Source organism: Peromyscus californicus, unplaced genomic scaffold (assembly GCF_007827085.1).
Source record: "Peromyscus californicus insignis strain IS unplaced genomic scaffold, ASM782708v3 Scaffold_14__1_contigs__length_90479793_seg_2, whole genome shotgun sequence".
Classification (NCBI taxonomy): domain Eukaryota; kingdom Metazoa; phylum Chordata; class Mammalia; order Rodentia; family Cricetidae; genus Peromyscus; species Peromyscus californicus.
In genome coordinates this window covers 61,856,656-61,877,971 of record NW_026294436.1, presented here as the reverse complement: position 1 = coordinate 61,877,971, position 21,316 = coordinate 61,856,656, and the positions used below count along the sequence as shown (strand labels likewise).

At 37.4% G+C, this 21,316-nt stretch overlaps 1 protein-coding gene across 3 annotated transcripts in view; it reads left to right on the top strand.

Annotated features, from left to right (window-relative positions):
* The window catches only part of Akt3 (AKT serine/threonine kinase 3), a 256,790-nt gene that overhangs the window by 132,501 nt on the left and 102,973 nt on the right, over window positions 1–21,316 (top strand). For all 3 annotated transcript variants that reach the window (XM_052737751.1, XM_052737752.1, XM_052737753.1), the window contains one exon: window positions 18,022–18,133. In XM_052737751.1, coding sequence (XP_052593711.1) covers window positions 18,022–18,133 — 112 coding nt within the window. The remainder of the gene's footprint in view (window positions 1–18,021; window positions 18,134–21,316) is intronic.

The following is a 21,316-nucleotide window of genomic DNA, read 5'->3' as shown; positions in this document are numbered from 1 at the left end:
AAACCCTGCCTTGGATCTTCAGTGCCTCCTGGATGCCATCCAGCTTCCTTACTGTAGCATACCAGGATCTCTTCAATCTGGCCTCTCCTTTCAGCTCCTGCTTCATGTCTCCTCTGCTCTGCAATTCTGCTTCAACAGTGCTGAGCTTTTTATAACTCCCCAAAACTTTGCTGCTCTTCTGCTCCTGTCTTGGCTTCTGGTTGGAATGTCTTTATCGTCTATTTGTCTGTATAGTTTTCTTTTTGTCCTTTACTTCCTATTTAAATTTCTTTCCCCATTCATTTTTTCAAAACTTTTACCTTGCCTTTCTCAAACTGGTGGTGGTGGTGGTGGTGGTGGGGGGTGTGTGTGTGGTTTTTTTTTTGGTTATCGTGTTCATGAATATGTCCCACTTACTAGTCTGAGTTATATTAGGTGAAGTAGTTTAATCTTATCTCCTAGTATCTGTATATTAAAACTTTAATAGTTATTCTTGAATATCTGAGAACATACTATATAAATTTCCCCTTTTTAGGTAAAAAAATGAAGCCTTTGTAGTCACTGTTTTGTTTAAGAATCTTACTAGGTATTGGTATTTAAATATTAAGATTAAAACTATATTACTATAGATCAAGTCTGAAGAGATGGCTCATTAGTTAAGAATGCATAATACTGACCTGAGTTTAACTCCCAGGCCCTCTATCAGTTGACTCATAACTGCCAGCTTCAGGGAAATTGATGCCTCCAGCCTCCATGAGTTACCTGCATCCACTGGCACAAAACAACTCCCTCACATACATAAGTAAGAATAAAATGAATCTTTAAAAAAATTCTTGCAATACTCTTGTAGCACGAATCCTAATTGGTCTTAATGATAAAAACCCAGAGTCAGATACAGGGTGAAAGCTGAAAGATAAGAGAAGCAGAGCAGCCAACCACTAGTTCTCACCTCTCTGAAATCCTCAGCCGAAAGGGCTCTCAGCTCTTGTCTCCTTCCTCCTTATATTCCTCTCTCCGCCCAGCCATATCACTTCCTGTCTCCACCTTCCTAGTGCTAGGATTAAACACATGAGATCCCAAGTGCTAGGATCAAAGGTGTGTGCCACCACTGCCTGACTCTGTTTCTCTTTTAGACTGGATCAGTCTTGTGTAGCCAATCTGGTCTTGAACTCACAGGGATCTGTCTAACTCTCCCTCCTGCTGGGATTAAAGGTGTGTGCCACCACTGCCTGGCCTCTATGGCTAACTAGTGTCTCTGCACTCTGATCTTCAGGCAAGCTTTATTTGTTAGATCACAATCAAAATACCACCACATACTCTGCCATCATTTAACTGTTATTCTTTTCCCTCCCTTCATACTAGAATATTATGTTAATTAATGTATTATGTACTTATCTTCTCATTGTGATAAAATGCCTAAAAGAAGCAACTGAAGGGAGGAAGATTTCTTTGCTCATAGCTTTTGAGGTTGTCCTTTATGATAGATAGGTTCATCCTTTTGCTTTGCGTTCATAGTGAGACACTGCTTTGTGGTGGAAGCATGTACCAGAGTAAAATGCTTTACCTTACGACCAGGGAACAAAAAAGAGGAAGGACCAGGGTCCTATAACTACCTTCAAGAATATGATACCAGTAACAGAAAAACTTCCCAGCAGGCCCATTGCTTAAAGTTTCCACCATCTCCCAAGGGCTCCAGGCTAAGCACCAAGCATCCATTATGTGTATTGGGGGAATATTTAAGATCTACTAATAGCAGACAGTTTTCATCTTCACTTTTCATAGATTTAGAGTAATAAGAACCAGTACTTAAATTGCTAAGTACCCATTAGCATGCAGAATGGAAATTCATGAAGGACTAGAGGATGTAGATAACAACAGTTGACCTTTATTCTAGTTTGAATGTATTAAATCAAACATGGATTGTGAATGAGGTGCCTTCTAAATGCAGTGAAGTAGAGATGAAATTTATATATATATTTTTTAAAGGAAAGTATAACTCAGCCGGGCGGTGGTAGAACACACCTTTAATCCCAGCACTTGGAAGGCAGAGGCAGGTGGATCTCTGTGAGTTTGAGGCCAGCCTGGTCTACACAGCAAGTTCCAGGATGGGCTCTGAAGCTACACAGAGAAACCCTGTCTCAAAAAAAACAAAAAAAGAAAAAAAAAGGAAAGTATAAGTCTAAAACTTGACTTATTTCTGATAATCTTAGAGTGAAGTCATCATTGAGAAAATATATGTATTGGGTTGAAAAATACTGCTAAAAACACACATTGTCACAGGTATTTTAAGCAAAGTAGCTTTTTTGTCCCATAGCCATGGTCTCTGATATTTACAGCTATCATCTTTTCACTGAATTTTTAGATTCTTAAACTTCAAATTGGAAATAATTCCTCTATGGAAGACTGAGTAACTGCCTAGATGTCTTCAGGTTTATCCAGTTTTACATGCTTCCTTCTTACTGTGCGTGGTGTGGGAAGCAGGGTGTACCAACAGCTGTCCCAAGAAGCACCTCTTAGAACTCTGCCTGGGCTGGAGAGATGGCTCAGAGGTTAAGAACACTGGCTGTTCTTCCAGAGGTCCTGAGTTTAATTCCCAGCACCCATATGGTGGCTCACAACCATCTATAATGAAATCTGGTGCCCTCTTCAGACCTACAGGGATACATGCAAAACAGAACACTGTATACATAATAAATAAATAAATCTTTTTTTTTTTTTTTTAAAGAACTCTGCCTTATGTGTTGCAAGTGTTGGTCCATCCTGAAAATGTCTCTTCCAAGACTTTCCTTTAATATCTTCTATAAAAAAGAGGACAACTACATTTCTAGACAATTTTTTAAAGATGAATGTTTCCTTTTTTGTTCGTTTGTTTGTTTGTTTTTAAAAACAGGGTTTCAGCCGGGCGGTGGTGGCTCACGCCTTTAATCCCAGCACTCAGGAGGCAGAGCCAGGGGGATCTCTGTGAGTTCGAGGCCAGCCTGGACTACCAAGTGAGACCCAGGAAAGGCGCAAAGCTACACAGAGAAACCCTGTCTCGAAAAACCAAAAAAAACAAAAAAACAAAAACAGCAGGGTTTCTCTCTGTAGTTTTGGTGCCTGTCCTGGATCTCACTCTGTAGACCAGGCTGACCTCGAACTCACCTGGCTCTGCCTCCTGAGTGCTGGGATTAAAGGCGTGCACCACCACCGCCCGGCTATAAAATGAATGTTTTCTATCTAACCTATTTTTTCCTTGTTTTGAAAGTAGAAAATTATAGTCTTAAAACCACCCAAATCATCTTTATGCCTGAATAAACATTAGATATAGATTTCAGATATGAATAAAAAATTAGTTCATGGATCCAGTCAAGATATATGCGGAGAGAGATTTATGACTTAGCATAAATCTCATAAACGCGGTACATCTAGAGAGCCATAAGCTGCCTACATGTGGTATTGTATTCCCCCAAATATTGTGCATGCTATTAAACTTATCTGGGGTCAGAGACAGAGAAGCCACAATATTAAACATAAAGGATAGGTAGTGGTAGCACACACCTTTAATCCTAGCATTCCAGAGGCAGAAATCCATGTGTTCAAGGATACAGACAGGCATGGTGACCTTTCACGCCTTTAATCCCAGAAAGCAAGCCTTTAATCCCAGGGAGTGGTGAAAGCAGAAAGGTATATAAGGCATGAGGACCAGAAACTAGAAGCATTTGGCTGGTTAGGCATTTGGCCTGGTTAAGCATTCAGGCTTTTGAGCAGCAATTCAGCTGAGACCCATTCTGGATGAGGACTCAGAGGCCTCCAGTCTGAGGAAGCAAGACCAGCTGAGGATCCGGTGAGATGAGGTAGCTGTGGCTTGTTCTGGCTCTCTGATCTTCCAGTGTTCACCCCAATAACTGGCCTCAAGTTTGATTTTATTAATAAGGACTCTTTAAGATTCCTGCTACACCTACATGGCTGTGGATTATGAGAGTTCAGAAGAATTCATTTTTAAAGGTTTGTTGATGGTTTTACTTGATGCCTACAGGATTAGAGCATGAAGTTTTTTATATAGGAATTTGACATAGATACTGGATAGTATTAACATTGCACACATAGTAGGGGAAGAAAAAAATGGGTTTAGTTGCCAAAATTAATTTGTATAGAAAATAAATGCCATAGAACTTAGGAAAGAAGCAACATATATTAGCTATGGTTACTTAGGAGTTAATTTTTGAGTTGTTAACATGAGCCCTTGTAGCTCAAATTCTAATAATAAAAACCTGAAATCAGATATCAGGGTGAAAGCTGAAAGATCAGAGAAGCAGAGCAGCCAGCCACTAGAAAGACTTCTTACCTCTAGGAATCCTCAGACTGAAAGGGGCCAAGCTCCTATCTCCACCCTGCCTTATCACTTCCTCTCTCTGCCCAGCCATATCACTTCCTATTTCCTCCTCCCAAGTGCTGGGATTAAAGGTATGTGCCACCACTGCCTGGCCTCTAGTGGCTAGCTTGGCACTCTGATCTCCAGGCAAGCTTTATTTGTTAGAGCACAAATAAAATATCTCCAGAAGCTCTGGATGATAGGGGTTTGGAAGAAGGAAAGGTATTATTAATTACATAAGCATTTAAGTCAGAAATTAATACCTTGCTTGAGCAACTGGTTATGTTGTGTGGTGGTAGATGTATATCTTCAGTCAGTCAGCTCTTTCTGTTACCAGCCAGCTCAGGTCTTTATTAATTCTCCCTAGATTATGTTAACAGTCTTCTAATTGGTTTCTTATGTTCAGATAGTCTCTTTTCTGCAATACTTGGAAGCAATGCAAGAACATTGTGCAAATACCATTCCTTCTCTCAGAAAAAAACAATCTTAGAGTTGCTCCATTTTTCACATGGGGAAACTGAATTATTACTATTTTTTTTACTTATCCATAAACACTTGTAAAAATAAAAATTATATCAATACTATATATTTTCAATATTTCTATATATGTTTTTAATATTCCATAATTTTATTGTGATAGTGGTGGAGATCGAACCCAGGACCTAACACATATTTGGAAACTGCTGGTGAGGTACCTAGCCCTCCACGAATGTTTTTTATGTAGATTGCCACATTCTTTTAAGTTCAGTGCCATGTACATTCATAAGTGGTTTTACTCTGAATGCCTTCTTAGACTATTTTATATACTTAATCCTTTGAAGACTGGATGTGTTCTTATTCCCATTTGTGAGTAAACTTTTAGATAAATAGGAAATTAAGCCTAATAGTAGGTATATCTCACTATAAGAAATAAGATGCCTTATTTAAAAATAAATCAGAAAGTGACAGTATAACTTTAGTCAAATGGCTTTTGAAGGATCAAGTTTCTGCAGGCTGAGTGCCCACATGGCAAATTTTACCCCTGTATAGTCAGAAGTTGCCTTTTTCTTTTCACAGTATTTCAGTGTCTTTCTGAATCTTTTAAAAGAAACTCTTGCTTACTATCTATTGGGAAGACATTAAAATTAAATTGCTTGTAATTGAATTACTTACTGTTGCTTTAGAAAGGGAAAGGATGTGATAGGTAATGGTTTTAAGGAAAGCAGGCCAGGACTGGTAAGCCCCATCATTTTACAACCTGTGATACCAGGATGGAAGTAGACTCTAGCAGAAGCAGCTTCGTCTGTTCCTAGTCTTGTCTTTCTGCCACAACGTTCCCACAGTGATCTGTCTGTAATTGTTACTGAGTTACTTTGAAGTACTTTTGACATTAACTTTTTCCTTGTTTGCTCTTGTGTTCCTAAATAACAACTTTGCATACATATACTCTGTGAAACTGCTTATCATGTGTGTTAACATAATACATATGTATTATCAAATTTAATATGTGTATTTAGTCTCTATAAGAACAGAGCTAGTAGAGTGGAAACCATATTACGAGACTTATTAGAGTACTTTAAGGGGTGATCCAAGTAGTCAATGGCTATCTCTTGATGGCAGTTACCAACAGGATAGATGAACTTGCTAGTGAGAGTGAAGGCAAGCAAGCAAAAAGCAAAAGCTTCTTTCTTTTGTGTCCTTTTATGTGGGCCGCCACTAAAAGGTGTGGCCCAGATTTAGGGTGAGTCTTCCCACCTTAAGTAAGCTAATCAAGAAAAATCTCTCACTGGTGTGGCCAGCTGCTTGGTGTTTTAGTTTAGTTGAAAACCACGATTAGCCATAACAATATGTAAATACATATTTTAGGAAACATAAGTTCTAGTGAATATTTAGAAAGTTTTTATTGGGAGTGTTGTGTTCTCAACAATGTACTGAGTACTCAGAGAAATAAAGAAGGAAGAAACCGACTTTTAAAAAAATGTTACTACGTGCCACACCCTTTTAGATAATGTTGTCTCATTTAATCCTTACAGCAATGCTATGAGGTAAATATGTGTTTCCCATTTGAAAAGGTTCAGAGAATTGTGACATGCTTATTTGATAGCTGTCAGCGCCAGAAGTTCTGTGCATAACTGGCACAGTGCAAACTTGGAATTCTGTGTTAACTTCAGTACTCCACAGATAGCAGGTAATAGTCATTGGATCTAAAGACTTTGGAATATAGGAGCAAAAATGCTCTGTGACACTTGGGATTAGTGCTTGAAATGTTTTATGATTAAAATCTGGAGTAGGTTTTATAATTAAAATACGAAGTTGCCGGGCGGTGGTGGTGCACGCCTTTAATCCCAGCACTCTGGAGGCAGAGGCAGGTGGATCTCTGTGAGTTCGAGGCCAGCCTGGTCTCCAAAAAGAGTTCCAGGAAAGGCACAAAGCTACACAGAGAAACCCTGTCTTGAAAAAAAAAAAACCAAAAAAAAAAAAAAAATACGAAGTTTAGGAAAGGAAGATTCATTATAGATTGAGATTAAGAGAAATAGTAACATTTTAAAGGACAGACTGAATTCTAGGTAACAGTACTAATCTAATTAAAAAAAATCATTTCTCAGAAACTTGGGCTGAATGTCTTCCCTCTTGAATTAACTGGATATGGAATGCTCAGGAATGAATCAGAGCTCCATGGTATGTTGTGGCTGCATTCCTGCTGGGCTACTCTTGGCCTTGCTCCAGAGAGTAGCACCTAGCTGTAATCCATCTTTTGTTTAACTGATACCTTTTGTTTCTCTTGCCACCCTATGTGAGTCTTGCGTCAGAGTCTCCCAAGGATACAAAGTCCTATGCAAAACTTGGTTCAAGAAACCTGGCAAGCCATGGTACCTGGTAAATCCAGGAATTTGCACTTGACATTGTATTTTCGGGAGCTCCTTTCAGGTTGTTTTGAGCATATGGAAATCAACTTGCTAAAGTGTAAGTAAGCATTGAGAAAAATAAAAATGCCCTGGGCTAAGGGAAAGTGCTTCAGTCCTTAGAGGCTGGATCCCCCTGCATCTACGAAAGACTAGATTCTTTCTTAAGGTGCCTCTGAGTCTTCTTTCCAAGTATCCATGTAAATCCACACACCTGTGCTGCGACACTTGGCGACAGTATGTCGTTTTCCTGTTTATATATAGAATAAAAAATACTGGAAGAAAAGGATGTCTTAGGGTTATAATTGCTGTGATGAAACACCATAACAAAAAGTAACTTGAGGAGGAAAGGGTTTATTTCACTCACAGTTCCATATCATCATCAAAAGTTGTGAGGGCAGGATCTCAAGCAGGACGGAAACCTGGAAGCTAGAGCTGATGCAGAGGCCGTGGAGGGGTGCTGCTTACTGGCTTGCTCCTCATGACTTGCTTAGCCTGCTTTGTTATAGAACCCAGGACCACATGCTGTGGGGTGGCATCACTCACAGTGGGCTGAGCCATCTCACATCAATCACTATTTCAGAAAATGCTCTACAGGCTTGCCTACATACCAGTCTTATGGAAGTATTTCTCACTTGGGGTTCCCTCCTCTCAGGTGACTCTAGCCTGTGTCAAGTTGACATAAAATTAACAATCGCAGTGGGATACCTTAAAGAAAGAAACATGCCACTTGAAATAGTTAATAGATTGCTTTAATTACCCCAGATATTTGTTTTTCCAAAGCCAGAGTTAGGCCCTAGGAATTCTGTTAGCTTACCTGGTGTTTCGTATACAATTTCTCTAGTATCCTTATTTATTGTCTTGTTTAGTAACTTATAAAATAATTTTATTGACACAGATAAATACTGTATTTCAAATCCCATCTTAAGGGCAATGTTTTTAAACTAAAAATGTTTTTAACTATAGTTTTTAACTTGGAAAGGATAGATATCTCTTGAAATATTTCATTCATAAAACAAAACCTTTCTTTTCTGTAGGAATGGTGTAGTAATGTGGGTAGAGAGAGGATGGTTTGAGCACTATCTAACCAATGTATACAAAACAAGTTTCACCTGGTAGACTTACTGTAGAGTTTGTTTTGCACTGAATTTCATATTGATAGGTCAATATATTTCAGTTATTCAGGCCAGAATTTATTAAATGTATAAAGCACCATATAACAAGCCAACTTTGATGCAGAGCAGGATCCTTGTATTGTTGTCTTATATTATTGCTGATCCTTGTATGATACCCTTTCATTTTTGAATGGTAAAAATAATTCTGCTTGTTACTTTCCAACTGCAGTCAGTTATGACCTGATAAAATCTATACAAGATGTTTGGTTGAGTATATATACTTTTATCTGATTTAGTCCTTGACTATTGCTTTTCAGTAAATCAGTTTTGCAGCTTAAACTTTTAGTTTCTAGAAAGTAGAGATTGTATATGGTTTAAAAAATAATAATTAGAATCATGATTATGTACCTATCATAATTGGTGCTTTAATTCCATATTAAAGTTTGATACATAGGGAATTGGGGAATTGAGTATGGAAAGAATTGACATTAAAAAAAACCTACTATGTATTACTTATTTTACTTTTTATAAATATATTTACCATAAGAAACATGGCTTAAATATTATTGCTTTTAAAGAAAAACTAGATAATAAAGCAGCTGTATAGAGATTTAAAATGTTCTTAGAGTCTCAAAGCAAGTAACTTTAACTCTTAGATTTAATTCAATTTGATTACATGTGGAGTTAAAATTCTTCAAGTAATGAGTAGTCAATACCCACAGAAAAATGTGGTCTACGCCAGGCGGTGGTGGCGCACGCCTTTAATCCCAGCACTCGGGAGGCAGAGGCCGGCGGATCTCTGTGAGTTCGAGGCCAGCCTGGGCTACCAAGTGAGTCCCAGGAAAGGCGCAAAGCTACACAGAGAAACCCTGTCTCGAAAAACCAAAAAAAAAAAAAAAAAATGGGGTCTTCTTCCTGGTATGATACATGGTGCATCCACACAGACTCTTACATACTCAAAATAGATTTGAGTATATAAGCCTATTAGGGTAGATCAGGGTGAATGCTGATCTCACCATCAGGTCTCTGATTATTTTGTTTTTTTAAAAAAGAAAATACTGTGTTATTTTGAACAGATCGCATAACTGTCCTAAATCAGAATTTTGTCATATGTAGAATAAAGGAGTTAGTTGAATCCTCTCAAAAGTCCTTATTTTTAAAAAAAAATCTTGATTTTAAATTTTTAAATCATTATACAATTGAGACTAATAATAATAAAAAATTACCACTAATTAAGCACTTGCCTGTTACACATTGTACACATTCATTGTTGCTTTTTTTTAAAGCCACGTCTGCAGCATGGTACTACCTGTCTGTCTCAATGATAGAGCTGGGCTTTGGAGACAGTACTCATTCTGTTCTCCCTCTTTACTGCAGCATGTCCACCTGCCTAGGGCTTCAGGGTGAAAATTTTCTAGTGGGGACTTCAGAAGGTGAGGGCTTTCTGTGCCTGCCTCTTCACTAGTGTTAGGATCGAATCTTGTCACTCTCATCTAGTATATAAAGATACCTCTTGGAGTTTCCAGTTCCTCCCACTTGAGGAAAGTGAAACAATGCAGGGAAATCACTAGTACATAAAGCTTTCAGCATTGCTCTTCCAGTTACAACAGAAGTCACAGCACAGACATTAAGTTTCAGAGGAAAGACCCTCTGGATATTTTTGATAAATTTTATAGTTATCATTTTTGCAAATTGTATTTGAGGTTCTCATGTTTTGTCGCTTCTCCAGAATTGTTAGTGCTAAATCACTGCCTTACTGCCCCCCTCCCATGTCTTTGTTGATTTAAAAACATTTGTTATATTTCTAGTAATGTTAAATGAGGCCTAAGGCCAGAGTGGAAGGAAGGGCCTTTCAACCTCAGTATTTAGAAACGATATAGAGGAATTGTTTTGGGTTGGAAATAATACATAATCAAGCAGATGCTAATGAAAAAATGCAATGCAGAGGAAGAGAAAAGAGATTGGGGTGCTGTTTGGAAGTTCCATAGAGGAGAGTACATTGCCCCTTTATTATAACAATGTTTCTGCACTATAATAAGGCCTTTCACTGCAAGTTCAGCCTTTTTCATTCATTTGTTTTGTGCTCTGCTTCCTCTGTTGCTAATTGTCAGCACAATAGTCTTCCAACTATGAAGTCTCAGTGTCCTTTTGGACCAATTTGTCATTGTCTTTCTCTCTCACCCCCAACCCATGCACTCAGAATCTATTACCATGGTTGCATTTTTAGATATTTTGTATGTTTTAAAATGGCAGTGCTTTTGAAACATGCCAGAATAGTTCATGATAATTGAATCATCTAACTAGCAACAGTTACTGCTTCCAAAATGCATGCTGATAGTTTCTATTTCTATAGGCTATTCTAATAAGATAACTTAAAATATACATATAATATCTAAGCACTATTTTAGTCATTGTTTTTAAATTTCATTGTAATTTGTATTATTTACATATTTATTGCTTACCATGTGAACTATTCCATGTTTTTGTGACTTTACAATGTTGTATGTTACTTCCCCATCAATAACACCTTATTCTTATAAATAATTTTACTATGACTAAGCAATAAGCAAAATTGTTGTAGACTGACCGAGCTGAATAAATTCTGGTGTAAGATTCAAAAATAGCTTAGTTGATAGACTTCCTTCCTAGAATTCACAAGGCCCAAGATTTAGTCCCAACAGCTTGTCACATTGGATCTGATGGTGCAGGGTTGTAATCTTAGCACTCATGGTAGAAATGCAAGATGAACAGAAGTTCAAGGTCATTTTCAGCTAAAAAGTGTGGTTTTAGGCCAGCCTGGGGTACATGAGATCTTAAGGGGAAAAATGTACTAAACAGAAAAAAATATTTAAAGTAGTAAATTGCATTTTGTTGTAAATGTCATCAAAATATACACTTAAAATATATACACAAATGTAATACACAAAAAATACAACTTAAAGTTGTAGATTACTTAATACATATCAGATTTTTAAAGGCTATGGCTAGTCTATTGCAATAAATAAATTAAAAAAATACAAAAAATTGTGCCTAATTCCTTATTTTGAGTTTACTAAATGTTTGTGTTCTTATTAAGATTCTCTCAGTAAAGTATTGCATGTCACTTTTGTGTTTCAATTATTGTTTCAAAGTTACCACAGTGTATTTTTACTAGCAATTTCATATATGCAAAGAATGGTTATTCTAGAAAATTCTTAAGAGATGTATTTGTTTCATGAAAGGCAGGATGTTGTGGATAGACAGTATGAAAACTATGGATGGTGAAAATGCTGACTCTCACATGTGCTTTGGGTAAATTTTGAGAGTTTCAAAATTTAAAGCCACAAATAGTATCCCATGCAACTACCAAAGTAGTAATTTAAATGGTACAGTTTGGAATAGAGGTCATAAAGTGAAAAATACCTGCCAGAATAGAAAATAATGTTAGTAACCTGATCTTAGGCTCATCATTATTGACTATGTTATTCAATAAAGAATAAGGACTTATTTAATCCCCATTCTTTTATGTGAAAAAATATATGTTGTCTTTGGATAATAGGTAATTGGCTCAGATAGCTGTAACTAGAAATGTAGACAAGTTTAGGAATCAGTTATTTGCCATTAGTAAGTAAACATGTTTATTGTCATCAACTTAATTGTTAATGTACAGGATGAGACCCAGCCACGAAAAGAATCCAAAGAAAATGATGTCTTTCTCCTTGACTCTACCTTACCTGAGAAACAATCAGTGCCCTGGAGCAGGATTCTGCCAGGAATATTCCTTATCCTATTCTTCCTTGTTCAGTGTCAGAGCCAGGATAAAAAAAGACCTCCAACCTCTTCTTTCCTCCAATATTGTTAGCAGGTGAAAATTATCCTGGATTTCTTCATAAGAAAAAGATATCATAGATGGAGAGAAACCAAGCCCAGAGAAGGAATAGAAAGGGCAACAAGGTGGACTACGTCTAGCCTCCTTGTTTTCACAGATTACTCAGTTTTTTTTTTTATTAAGAAAATTTTTCATTCACACATCAATCAAAGATCCCCCTCTTCCCTCCTCTTGTCCCCCGCTCCGCCAGCCTCTCCCCCTAACCCTCCTCTACTTCCCCCTACAAGAAGGCAAGGCCTCTCATGGGAGGCACATCCAGTAGAGGCAAGTCCAAGCCCTTCTCCCTGCCTCAAGACTTCATGAGGTATCCCATCATAGGTAGTGGGCTCCAAAAAGTCCCCTCATGCACCAGGGATGGATTCTGATTCTACCACCAGGGGGCCCCTCCAAGCAGATCAAGCTACACAATTGTCTAGCCAGGCAGAGGGCCTAGTCTAGTCCCATGCAGGCTCCACAGCCATTGATCCAACTTTCATGAGTTCCCACTAGCTAACAAGGAAGATCCAAACAGGGACACATGAATCACCTTGGGAAGGGGAAATAGATGAGATCTCCATGAGTGAACTAGGAATGAGGGGTGGGTTAATTGAGGGTAGGGGCTGGGGGATGAGAACATAAGGGAATGGGATGGTCGAGCTGGAACAGGGATGGAGTGGGAAAGCAATGATAGAGAGATACTATGATGGAGGGATATCATGGGGATAGGGAGAAACCCAGTGCTAGGGAAGTTGCCAGGAATCCCCAAGGATGACCCCAGTTTGGACTACTAGAAATAGTCTAGAGGGTGCCTGAACTGAACTGGCTTGCCCAGTGATCAGATCGGTGAATATCCTAACTGTCTTCACAGAACTTTTCTCCAGTGACTGATGGAGGCAGATGCAGAGATCCACAACCAAACACTAGGCAGAGCTCCAGGAGTCCAGTAGGAGAGAGAGAGAGGAGGGATTCTGTGAGCAAGTGTACCAGGATCATGATGGGGCAACCTGCAGTGATTACCAAACAAGATTACTCAGTTTTTAAAGACAATCTTTTAGCACGTGTGTTCTTTTCAGAAGAGCATGGGATTTGGATTCAGACAGCTCTGGGATACATCTTTAAACAGTTTCACACAAGCTGTGCATTTTGAATAAGTTGTTTAGCTAGTTGAGCCTTAATAGATTTGCTCATTTATAAAATGGAGCATAATAACAGTGTTTAGGTTTGTGCTTTGAGGTAGAAACATTCAGGAACCACTCAGTGCGGCATGTGGCCCATAATGACCATTCAGTGTTTGTGCTGGAATTGTTCTCCATTGGGCAATGCCTTTACCTATCTTCAGTATATTAAATGAATATCTTTTAAGGTGGAATTATAATTGGACATCATGTCTTTTTGTCTGAACAGTAGTGAAAACATTAAAAGGAAATGTATTAAATAAAAATATTATACTTAGAAGTTTAAAAATAAACTTTCAGCTGACATGATTTAATTATTCAATATAAACTATGTATATGTTTATGATAAATGGAATATATTATGATTTTTTACATTGACTATCAGAATTTTTTGTTTAATCTTGAGTTCGTTGAGTGGTAGGAGGTGGTCTCAATCTGTATCCCTGGCTATCTTGGAACTCCCTTTGTAGACCAAACTAGCCTCAAACTTACAGAAATACACCTGCCTCTGTTTCCTGAGTAATAGAATTATAGATTTCTGCCACCATGCCCAGCCTCAGTAGAATATTTTTTAAATTAGTAGTTAAAAGATTAAAAGGGTTGAAATAAAATCTTAAACTTTTTGATATAATCTGAACAGATGAATTCTCAAAATTTCTTTTGGAGATTATATATATTGATTTGGCATGTTACAGTCCTGTTAATTGGCTTTCAAGTTTGCAGAAAAATTAGAATTTTGAACAAACTTTGTCATCTGTGGTTCAGAATGGTGTAAAGTAAGCAGAGTGTTTGAAATTCAACTTGTAGTTGGTTACTCCCCAGAAGCTTAACTAGTGTAACTGCCTAATGTAAGAGTCAGTTTAACAGACGTTTGAAAGTAAGCTTCAGGTTGGAAGCAGATGCTCCCTCTTGAGATGGTGAGACAGAGAGTGAGAAGAAAGATGCCCAGTGCCTTTCTCTGGGCTCCACATATCCACAGAGACACAGTCATACGCGTGTGTCACATATACTGTGCATACACACATGCCTGCACACAGGAATAATTTAAAAATTTAGTATTTGTATTCTAAATTCTAATATGTTTGCCTTTGTGCGTTGGAGGTTTTTCCCATACAGCTTTTAATATTGTTTCTTTGCATTGGATTATTTTACAGTTTGACTTTATTGTGTTTTGAAGAGATTCCCATATCTGTTTGAGATTTTAAACATCTCTTGTGTTTGGATGTCTATAGATTTGGGAAGTTTTCTGCTATAATTTCATCAAATACATTTTTGATACCTTTAATGTTTATCTCAGATCTTTCTGTTCTATAGATTAATAGATTTGCCACCTTGATTGAATTTCAGAATTCTGAGATATTTTGGTCCCCATTAAATAATTTTCATTTCCAGTTTACCAACCCCCCTCATCAGTTTTCTTGAGTTTTTCTTTTATTTTGCTTTTTTATAAATACTACTGATTACTCCCCTTACATTTTCTTTTTTTTTTTTTTCTTTTTTCTCACATAGTCCTGACTATGGTTTCTGGATTGAATTCATCTGCTTGCTTTTAATACCTTTTCGTGTCTTTTTTTCTGTAAACTTACGGTATTTTCATCTCCCATTTTTATATTTTAGTATATTGTACTTTGGTAGTTCATGTGTCACCAGTCATTTGGAGGAATCATGATACCTTAGTTTTTCACATTTCTTGTGTCTCTGTGCTATAATTTGCATGTCTCTTATTGTGGCTTTTTCTTATGGTTTTGTTTGATGATCATATCCAGCAACTACTCTTGAAGGCTTAATCTCTAGTACAACTTAGAGAACAAAAACCAAGCTACTTTAACAGCATCAAGTCATAGAAATACAGACATATGCTTAATGTCTATTAAAGCCTACTAATATACCAATGGCCATAAAACAGCAAATGGAAACTACTATAATGTACTATGAAGTTAAAAATTTAGTAGAATAAGTATGGACATAATTATTACAATAGCCGGGCGGTGGTGGCGCACGCCTTTAATCCCAGCACTTGGGAGGCAGAGGCAGGCGGATCTCTGAGTTTGAGGCCAGCCTGGTCTACAGAATGAGATCCAGGACAGGCACCAAAGCTACACAGAGAAACCCTGTCTCAAAAAACCAAAAAAAAAAAAAATTATTACAATAAAGTCAATATCTTTGTTACTTTTCTACTGTAGTGACAAAACACCATGACCAAGGCAATTTACCATTTAATTTGGGTCTCACAGTTCCGAGGTTTAGAGTCCATGACCATCTATCTATCTATACAGGGACCATGGTACTAGGCAGGCAGGCAGGCAGGCATGGTGTTGGAGCACTAGCTGAGAGTTTACATCTGAACATCTGATCCAGAAGCATGAGGTGGACGGGAGGGAGGGACAGAGGGAAGGGGGAGAGAGAACACATACACACACACACACACACACACACACACACACACACACACACACACACACAGAGAGAGACAGAGAGAGAGAGAGAGAGAGAGAGAGAGAGAGAGAGAGGTGTAAGCTTTTGAAACCTCAAAGCCCAGCCCTACTGACATACCTTTTCCAACAAGGCCTTTCTAATCCTTCCCAACTTTGAACCAAGCGTTCAAACAAATGAACAGATGAGGGTATTCTCATTCAAGCTACTACAGTCAGGGACAGGACAGAAATTGAGGAGAAGAAAGGTTAAATAAATTAAAAGTAGAAATTGAAAAGAATATTATGAAGGGTTAGAAAAGAGCAAGAGATTAAGGGGAAAAAGAAGAAGAAAAGATTTACCAGTGATGAAGTTTTCATAAACAAAATTAGGTAAATGAAGGAAGAGAAGTAAAGAAAAAATGTAAAAATGTATTTTTTAATTCAATGCATTCAAGTTAAAATATTATTAAAATTAGAGAATGGGAGTCTGGAGGGAATTATGCAGAAGCAAAACAGAAGATCAGGAGAAGGAAAAAAGGGTGAACAACAATGAATTATATAAAATTAGAGTACTATATAAAAAGGAAAAGTCAAAAGCATAATGTAACAAATACGCTAAATAAAAATCTTAATAAAATTTATTTTAAAAAAAATGAAAGGCAAAGATGAAAAGAAGAGGTGAATTATCCATCAGCTTCTTTGTGTGTCTTTGGAAACTGTAGTGTGCCAGGTGTGTATATAGGGAGGGTCTTTTGAAGTGAACTTTTATGTCTTTCTGGTGTATGCTTTTATTGAGTCTGTAATGGATAAGTGTCTGATGTCTGTCAAAACGGTCTTCACTTCGATAGCTTCCATTCTTGGTCATATGCTAGGACTTCTACACACCACACTTAACTTTACAGTCTGTGGGCTGGGCAGGTTATCAAACCTTATCAAAATACTACCCTTTTCTCAGTTTATATGCTCCAGAAGTGGCTAATACCTAGCTAGTGGATGTTTTCCAAGTGTGTTGAAACTATTGGAGTCAGCTTTAATACTGGGCTTTTTGCAGGCAGAATACCTGCCTTTGTACCTTTAAGATAGGTGGCTCCAGAGTTTTATTTCCTGCAGACCTCAGGCTTAGAGCTCTTGGTCTCTCCAAGGTGATTTTCAATTAATGAGATCTCTTCCCAGCACTTCCTCATCTTATTGGTGCCTCTTGCTCTACACTCTGCTACTTTTCAGCACCTGATCCTTATTCCATACAACTGTCTTACCATGGGATTGTGGTAGGCCAAATTAAGACTCCCTGATCTATGGCTGCTCCCTGTATACAGTCTCCCAGAAGAGCTCAGTTTCTTGTTTGTTTTGACAGTAGGTTCTCTTTTAAGATGGTATCTTGCCACTACCCTAACAGTCTTATAGAATAACACAGTAGGGTTTCTCTCTAACCCTGAACCATCACCTGAAACAATCACTGTCTTATCAAACTCATAATTGGGTTCTAGGCTTGTGAGGGTTATGGGCTCTTAAGGGTTAGACTGCCCATGTCTTACTTGGCTTGCCTTTTAGAAGTGGCTTCTGCTTTCCTTTCCCTTGTGAGACTCTAAAATTCATATTTTTAACCATTATACCATGCTTCTTTTCTTTGAAGTTTTCCTAGATATTCTTTGAACAGAATCTGATCAGTTCATGACTGACTGATTCTAGTGACTGTGGATACCAAGAATTACAAGCAGTTTATTTTTTTTCAGAAGTCTTCATAGAGTAAAAGCTACCTTCTTAAGATGTTTGATACTATAATATGATGTCAAGTGAAAAACAAAGGGCATAATTATAAATAAGGAAACTATAGAGGGGGAAGTGGCAAGTCTGTGTCCCAAAGTAAAAAATAAATAAGTGAATAAATAAATAATGAGTATGATTTCACCTAGACCTTAAAGGATTGGTATTGCTACAACAGTTGAGGCTTGCAAATTGATAGGAGTAAAATAAATAGGTGTTTCAGATAGTAGAAGCTGCTGAAGCAAAGTTAAGGGTACAAGAAAGAACATGATGTGTTTGGGAAAAATTGAAGAGTCTCGTTTAGCTGGTTGAACTGGTCATAGTGGTGGTGGTCTGGAAAGAAATACTAAGGTCAGGTTGTGAATAACCTTGAATCTGTGAAAAGCTGTCAGTTGCAGTGGGTTCTGTTTAGAATAGCACTATGTAGTTGTCGTCTATTTTCTTAATGGTTTAAGTACCTGTGTATTTAAAGAGATATTTGACTTTATTTATAGAATGCCAGTTAATGAAAACAGAGCGACCAAAGCCAAATACATTTATTATCAGATGTCTTCAGTGGACCACTGTTATAGAGAGAACATTTCATGTAGATACTCCAGAGGAAAGGTAAGAGACTTGTTTATTTATATTAGGTTAAAAATAGTCTAAAGATGTACTTGTAGCTGGATTATTATTTGTTAGATATAAATACATTTGCAGCATGTTATACTTTATTGTTCTGTTTCTGTTGTCTTGCATGTTTAACTGGGGCTGGAAAATGATAAATCACCCTTGGACTACTTTAAAATAAACTTTTTCAGAGAAAACAATTATACAAATATTTTTAAAACTTGAACACAATTTATATACAAATTATCTTTTTATAATATGTACAGTTGATTATACTCAATTTTGAAATTCTGAATGAAATTTAAGGAGCATTCCTGTCTGGATGCATATTAGTTTCAGTTGGTTGCCTGCAATATTACATTGAGAAGGATTCTGAGATTTGTGTCTTAAGTTTAGAATACTAGTAAATAATATGATTGGTTAATGTGACTGATTGTCTTGTGACTGACGGGAGCACAGCAGCATGATATGGATCAGCTCTGTGCCATCCATGGGGCCATAGTTCCAGTCTTTTGATCTATACTGATTTTGTACCTAATTCCCACTTTCTAGTTCTGTCTTAATACTCTTTTGTCTGATGGCTTGTTAATGAGTTAGGTCTGGCTACCCCAAGCACAAAGTTATTTTTCTACAGATGTTACTATAATATATTTGACCACAATCAATAACTTTTTAAAGTAGGATGTTAATAGCCTTCTTTTCTAATGGATAACTTATTCTAACAGACTTCTCTAAGAATTTAGTGAAAACAAAATAATCTCTTAAAATCCTAATAAATGATCAATGACAAAGTTTTTGTTGTTTACTGTATATTGAACCAAGGGTTTGGACAGGCTAAGTGAGTGCTCTATCATTGAGCTACAGACCTAACCCTAGCACTTTTTATCCAAAATTTCTATTTTAATAATACTTTCAATCATTAAATTGTGATTTGTCGTTACTTTAGGGAATATAGAAAAGAAAAATACCAGTTTGACACTGATAATAGTTTTATTTATTTATTTATTTATTTATTTACTTACTTACTTACTTACTTATTTGGTTTTTTGGGACGGATTTTCTCTGTGTAGTTTCAGTGCCTGTCCTGGATCTCGCTCTGTAGACCAGGCTGGCCTCGAACTCACAGAGATCCGCCTGGCTTTGCTTTCTGAGTGCTGGGATTAAAGGCGTGCGCCACCACTGCCTGATTAGTTTATTTTCAATACGTTTAATATTATTTTTTATTTTGGAGTGCATACAACCTCCCCAATTTTCACTTTTGTTTATGTTGAACTTTATCCTTATCTACCCTAGGCCTTCTGCACACGGAGTTCTTCATTTGCTTGTGCTCCACATAGAGCTGTAGTCATGATAATTCTAGTATCTTTTGGGTCTTAGTGTCAAGCAGCAGTTTTCCCCCAGCACTTACTTTGGTAGACTAGCAATGTCCCTTGGCTGTATAGTTACATGGCTGTGTTTCCTTTTCTTTTTCACTTTACGTGTTTACGTATTTTGCCTGTATGCATGTTCCTGTACCATTTATGTGTACTTCCCTTGGAGACCTGAAGAGGGTTTCAGATCTCTTGGAACTGGAGTTATAGACAGAAGGTTGTTAGCTCCCCTGTGAGTGCTAGGAATCAAACCTGGGTCCTCTGGAAAAGCATCTATAGGTGAATTTTTAAACAGTCTTATTAAATAAGAAACACAGAGCCAAATAAAGGGGTGCAAGCCGTAGAGATCAGAGCAATAGCTGCCAACTAACCCTAGCTCACCAGGTCGCTGTAGCTTCCCAAGAGAACTTCTTCCTGTCTAACCTGCGTCTTTATTGCCTTGCTATTCTGCCTTCTCACTGGCTCTAAGCCCAGCCACATCACTTCCTCGTCACTGCCTGTCTATATAGACCTCCAGGTCTCTATGGTTGGTACTGAGATTAAAGGTATGTATCATCACCCTTCGCTGTGTCCTTGAACACACAGAGACTGCCTGCCACGTGATCGGATTAAGGGTGTGTGTTACCACCGCCTGACTTCTGTTTATGGCTGGCTATGACCTCTGATCTCCAGGCAAATTTTATTTATTAACATACAAGTAAAATACCACATTTTAGCACAAATAAAATATCACCACAAGCAGCTAGTGCTCTTAAGCTCTTGAGCCATCTCTCTAGCCTCTCCCCAGTTTTTTAACCAAGTATATCATTACTATAACCTTTATTTGCTTTTATAACTTTCTTTACAGCAAGGATCATTCATCAGTTGATAGACATTTATCTTGTTTTGTTTTATTTATTTTTCTCAAGTCCAGGATGTGATGACAAAGTGCTTGCTACATGATTGAATTAATGCAATGCTCCCGTTATCATATTTCTCAGAAAATGTTATTTTGAGTGAACTTTTAACATTCGCTGAAGCTTGATTTGTTTTTGAGTTGTTGTTCCCAAACCTGAATCTAAGCCAGATCTTTTCAGTTTGGGGTGGGAGGACTTAGACAGTGTCTTGTTCTGCAGTCCAGGTTGGCCTGAAACTTAACTGTGTTACCCAGGCTCACTTTAGACTGTGACAGTCCTCTGCCTTAACTTTCTGAGGGCTGAGATAAATAAGAGATAGATACATCTTAAGCCTCTAAAATCCTTTGACTTTCCTGCAGTATCAATCTACTCTTCTGAAGAATCAGTTTTCACTTGTATTTAAGGAAACGGGAATTAGCCTATTGAGTGTGCTGTTGGAGTATGCTTGTCTGCGTTCACGAAACATCTACTGTCTGGAGGTTTCATAGAGCTCTCATCCAATGTCAGCGAGGACTTAGAGGTGCTCAGGGGTAGAAATTCTCTTTGTAATATTCTGGCCCTAGTCTGAAATTCTTTTATGTTGTAAACTAGATGGATCTCTCTAGTATGTGCTACATTTATTTCAGTGGATAATATAAGATTATGCATTTTTCTATGTGGAGAGTCTGATGTCTCAGATCTTACTACTTCATTCTTTTTCACAATTATTAAATCATGTACATGTGTACACGTGGGGGGGGCGCTTTTAGATTTTCATTTTCCTTTTTGCCTTCATTTTTCTGTTGTCTTTAATAGTACTCCTGGCTTTAATTAGAAAAACTTTATTAAACTTTAGCTTGAAGCAGTTTTCCATATTATTTTTTGTTGTCTAAATAAAAATGTTCTTAGATATTTTACTGCATTTTTGTTTTTAA